At 36.9% G+C, this 5,322-nt stretch overlaps 1 protein-coding gene across 1 annotated transcript in view; it reads right to left on the reverse strand.

The window, feature by feature from the left end:
- The window catches only part of RBP1 (retinol binding protein 1), a 32,767-nt gene that overhangs the window by 27,263 nt on the left and 182 nt on the right, over positions 1-5,322 (reverse strand). The window contains exon 2 of the mRNA XM_061465452.1: positions 4,603-4,781. Within this exon, the coding sequence (XP_061321436.1) occupies positions 4,603-4,781 (179 nt within the window). The remainder of the gene's footprint in view (positions 1-4,602; positions 4,782-5,322) is intronic.

The following is a 5,322-nucleotide window of genomic DNA, read 5'->3' on the forward strand; positions in this document are numbered from 1 at the left end:
ACCTTCAGTTTCAATTTCTCGCTGGTGTAGCTGTTTACCATTGTCATTTCCTCTCCTGCTTCGATGTAAGAAAATCACCATGCCAAAGAGCACAAGGCTCCAAATTATCAAAGCATCCTTCACCTGCTTAGCCAAATACTCAATTCTAATGCAACTAATGCTTCTTTCAGTTATCCAAGACATCCTGCTGTTCTGCTATTTAGAACATAGCATCTCCCTTGGGTTTTTACACAGATTGCTTGCTCTTAGTCTCTTTCAAAAGACAGCTTCGTTCTGGATAGTGTGAGCTAAAGCAATTCAGTCTCATTCAAATGCTTAAACAGCAGAAAAAAACTGTAATGCAAAAACTTTCTCTGACTTCAGCAGCAAAATGATTAGAGAAGTAAAAAATTTAGGGAAGTAATTTTTGCATCTCAGTCTGCTTTGATTCATTGGGTGCAAAGACCTGGAACATGGAACTCCAGCCTTTAAGTTTTTTTAGTTAACTTTTTAATCAACTTTTGGCTGTTATACTAAGCAAATACATTGTGAAGGTACATAAAGCTAACTCTGCTTGGTGTCAGAACCTGCCCTGTTCTTCTGTTTACTGCGACATATTTCACATTGTGGATGTTTCCTCAGCTTCACTGCTTAGTGCCAATGTTGAAAAAGGAGGCAAAATTATCTGGTGATGAGTAAGACCTACTTCTGGAGACAGTTTTAAATTAATTGTTTTAAGAAGGTCTTCCCTCTTTTGTGCACAGTAAATATTCTCCACAGTAAAGCTTATGCACAGGAAACAAGGCTTTACACTTAGTGGAATACCCAGAACACTAAATTAATCTCAAATAGGGATTATAGAATTTATCTTTAAAATTGAGGAAATTTCATGAAGAGACTGGATGATGAAGACAGCAGGATCAAATACTCAGTTCAGGCAATACCCAAGTTAGCATTTTAACTTTAAATGTCTGTCTTAGTACACTATTCATCTGCTACATGTGACCAATTAAAACCACAAACTCAACAAATTACCTTTATCATCAAAGAAACTTTATCACAAGATTTGATTCAAACGTCACATTATATGAGAAATAACACAGTATTAATGTTCTAAACGTCTTTCTACAACATCTAATGTGCACCTTGAAATGTTTGTGAGGACTAACGAATGTTTCTGTATATGTAAAAGTTTCATTTTACCTTTGTATCTCAAACTGACAAGGTTTTAACAACCCTAAATATAAAATATGAATAAACCTGCAGAAACACATCATTCATGAAATGAGATACAGAAACTCTTATTTAACTTTATCTCAGAGGTAAAACATCTGGGGAAAGACTCCAGGAGAAGCATGACAACGTTATGGAGCTATGTGAATGCATTTCATAATAGAGCAGGTTGTGGGGCAGCTTGCTCCAGACACAGCTTCAGTATTGCTTGGAACGCATTATCAGCTGTCTCCTTGCACTGTGATTAGTGATCTCTCATGTGTCCATACATCTGTGTGGTCAACCATCCTCATCTTTGGTTTTACAGAACAGAGAAATTACATCTTTAACTAAACTAGCAGGGCTTGTGAGTTTCTTAAGATTCCAAAGGAAAAATTTTTCACTTCCCAACAGAAACAAAATCATAAAGGAACTGATGTCAACAGCCATTGTTACCTATAACCCTTAAGAAAACAGCATCACCTAAAGACATGTGCATACAAGAAAGCAAATTAAAGGTCAATAAAATCACAAACTGAAACTGCTAAGGTTTATCCAGCTCAATTAACGCAACCTTCCAGAGAGTTTAGACAGGCTTCAGGTGCGACCAGCCACAGAAATGAAAAAAAACGTAACTGCACTGGAGGGGGCCTACCCCATCACAGAAGTACCAATTCCTAATGTCAAACCTTCAACTTACTTTTAAAGCAAGTATCAGCAAAATATTTTAAGTCTTCAGTTACCAGAGACAGTATTCATGTGGAGTAATTGCAGTTACACTCTACCCTGACTGACTCCAAGACATTTTACAACTGAGAGGTGAAGACAATTTCAGTGAATTAAACACAAGATGCAACCTGTTCACCCCACTATTATTTTTACTGATATGTTAACTCTGGAAAGATGATATATTCTTCATTAAAAGAAAAAATGATCTATACCTCTTGGATGAATTACTTCTAGGTTTATTTTTGCTAGTCTCCTGATGATTGCTCTGCTATATAGATTAATGTTTAATGTGTAATTTGTCTTATCCATGTTACTTTGTACTTCTCATACACTGAGCTACTTGGATAAAACATGCCCAGTGGTCTGCCCAGTCCACAATATCAATAATGATAATTGATTCGTAATCTCTCCCATTGCACAGGTTGACTATTAATGATTAAGCCATTTATGGCATGCAGTTTCACAAGCTATAGATGAAAAAAGGAAACACCAGGAATGATATTCAACCTTTGCTTTTACGGTAGTTTTCTTTGTAGGACATTTAGGGAGTGGTCTGGTATCTCTTATATCACCTTCATGACCCTTCTCTCACAAGACTCTTTCTGGGCTGTTGGAGTTATTTTGCTGCTTAACAACTGCAAGTTTTGCCCGACATTATGGTTGTCAGATTTGGGCTGAAGTGCCTTCAATAAAGACAGCTTCTTGTACTCCTTTGCCTTTGAGAAAGCTGAGGTCTTATGTAGAAAAGAAACCTTTAAAAAGAAAATTGAGCTATAAAGTATGATATACTGCTACAAGGCAAATCAAGACCAGTGATTAGTGACCTTAACTGTACAGCTGGTATCTGTTGCTGCAGGCCATAAAGGGACATGGAGCACTTCTGGAAGCTTTTGTGGAGTCATGTGCCTGTCATTCTTACGTCAGGTGCCTGTTGTTCTTAAACATTCAGGATTAGTGACTCCACTTGGGGTTTGGGATTTTTTTGGAAAAGGCAGTAAGACGCTGATACCTTCTCTTCCAAGGTTGGGTAAGCATTTTGTACGAAACAGCCAACAAAATGCTTAAGCAATCCTTGGGAGCAGGGTGAACTAAAGTTCCACTCCTAACCAAATAGCTGTTGTAGTGACTAGAATTATCTTTCACTGATTTCTTCTTTCTGGTTCAACATTTTGAACTCTTCCCAATCATTCAATTTAGCAAAATAGGGTAGAGAATTTCCCTGTTACAAATAAAGAAATATTAGGGTATTTGTCAGGAATAAGAGTTGTGTGTTGCATCTATTCAGCATTTCCAAAGCAGGACTAAGCCACAGCCATGCTCCCACATCTCCTGAATCTGATTTTTCATCACAGTGGTTGTCTGACACATTTTGTAACAACTCATTGCATGCACATGCTAGACAGCCTCAGAGCACAAACACTTCTTTCTGTCATGTAGAGGATGTCTTTGTCCTCCTGTACATGGAGTTTAATGGTATTTATGTACAGATAATGCTTAGATGGAGACAGTTCTGTGCACACACAACCAGTACTTCACTGACTCAAACACTGAGGACTTCAGACATTTTTACCACTTGAGCAGATGCTCTGATCATTGCTCTCTTCGATAGTAATTTTGTCACCCGTGTCCACGTCTTTCTTTGTGCTCATAACCGTTCCATGGATCTTGACCTCATTATCCTGATTAAGAGCCTTCCCAGCAGTCAGAAATGCATTATGACATTGGGATACTTTCCTATACACATTGCTTCTCCCTTTCGTATTCTGCACCCAATCATGCTTCTGCCCTCTGTACAAGGGATACAGAAGGAATAGCTGAGGCACTCACTAGCTAGCCATTCTTTTTTCCTGATCTTCACCATCTTTCCCTTTCCTGCCATCACCCGAGCAAAAGTAAATTCACATATCCTAGTGTTAGAGAATCGGTTCTAAATGGCACTGTCATTCTAAGAATGGAAATCTATGAATTCTCTTTTATATAATTTCTGCTCTATATGGTAATTTCTTCTCCTGAGATAATTTTATTTTCCTTATCAGTTTCTTCACTGTAGGATATCGCAGGTGTCACACTTTCAAACTAACAGAAAAGAACCTGGGATTCTCAAGTTTTTCCTCTGTTAATTGGTATTTACCAGACTTAAGTTAGAAAACATCATCTCTCTGGCAAGCAAAAAGAGTTCATAAGGCAGTCTTCAAAGTTTGCTTATTGACAGCAGTAAGTAGACTAATAAACACATCTGCTCTGATAAATATACCCAGGAAGAAGCACAACAACAAGAACAAGATTTATAAGCAATTTATAAGCACTTGGCCATTCTTTCACATGAGGAATAGTGTCTGACCCTGCAATCAGCAGATTTCTTTACTGTAAAGCATTACTCATTGAAAAGATTCTGAAAGTCTAACTTAAATGTCTTCTTGACGGAGAAACATCCCAGTATAATCCTGTAGCATTTCACTGGAGATAGTATTCATTCATTGATAAAATTGGTTTGTGCTCCTGGTTAAAATTAGCATTCCTTTCATGTAAAGGCATGCTAATAACTGTGTTCCAGTAAACTGAGAAGTACAGAACTCATTTTAGGAGTAGCCACACAAAATGGTTTACAGATGTCATCTACAAAAGGCCTCAGATCATTAATATTCCCTTTTTTTGGTCTGTTGTTTGTGTTCTAATTCTTACCATGCATTTGCGATCATCCACCCCAGCTAAATCCTCCTCAAACTCCTTTCCTACATCAAATTCCATGATGTAGTTTCTAAAAGTGCTTAGCGTTTTAATGATCATATGATCCCCATTCTGAATGATTTCTTTGTCAGGCTTAAGCAAGTTTGCTATTTTTCTTACAGCAACATTTACATCTGAAAAAGAAAAAGAGTTATTTTAATCCAGAAAAGTCTACCACAAAATGAAACTTGTAGCTCTTGGGACAATTCAAATGGGAATGATAAGTAAATATCCAGATCTTTCAGGCCAGGTTTCTCATCAGGAAAAAGCCACAATCTAATGGTTTTAACTTAAATAAGTTAATGTTTTGATTTGCTGATTATGTGGAATCCTAAAACCCACCATTTGTATTTGACAGTCAATAACGCCTTCAATATTTCTATAGAAATACTAGCACTTTACATCCAATGCAAACACAAAACTGCAATAAGTACATCACTGTCACATAAAAAACATTTACTCTTTTTCAATTTATGATTGTTTTTAAAGTTTGAAGTCTGCCACTTACCTCTTCAAGCTCTGATGTTTAATCTCTGTTAACGTAAGCTTCAAGATGGAAAAAAGTAGAGGCTGCTTAAGACAAAACAACTTTGCATAAGGCAATTCTTAAAGTGCATTCCTGAAAAATACTTCTCAAATGTTTATGACTGTACAAGAAAAAAACAGATTCACATA

This window comes from Pezoporus flaviventris, unplaced genomic scaffold (assembly GCF_033815535.1).
Source record: "Pezoporus flaviventris isolate CSIRO_AGI_PZ_B2104156 unplaced genomic scaffold, CSIRO_AGI_Pfla_v1 ptg000040l, whole genome shotgun sequence".
In the NCBI taxonomy this organism is placed as follows: domain Eukaryota; kingdom Metazoa; phylum Chordata; class Aves; order Psittaciformes; family Psittacidae; genus Pezoporus; species Pezoporus flaviventris.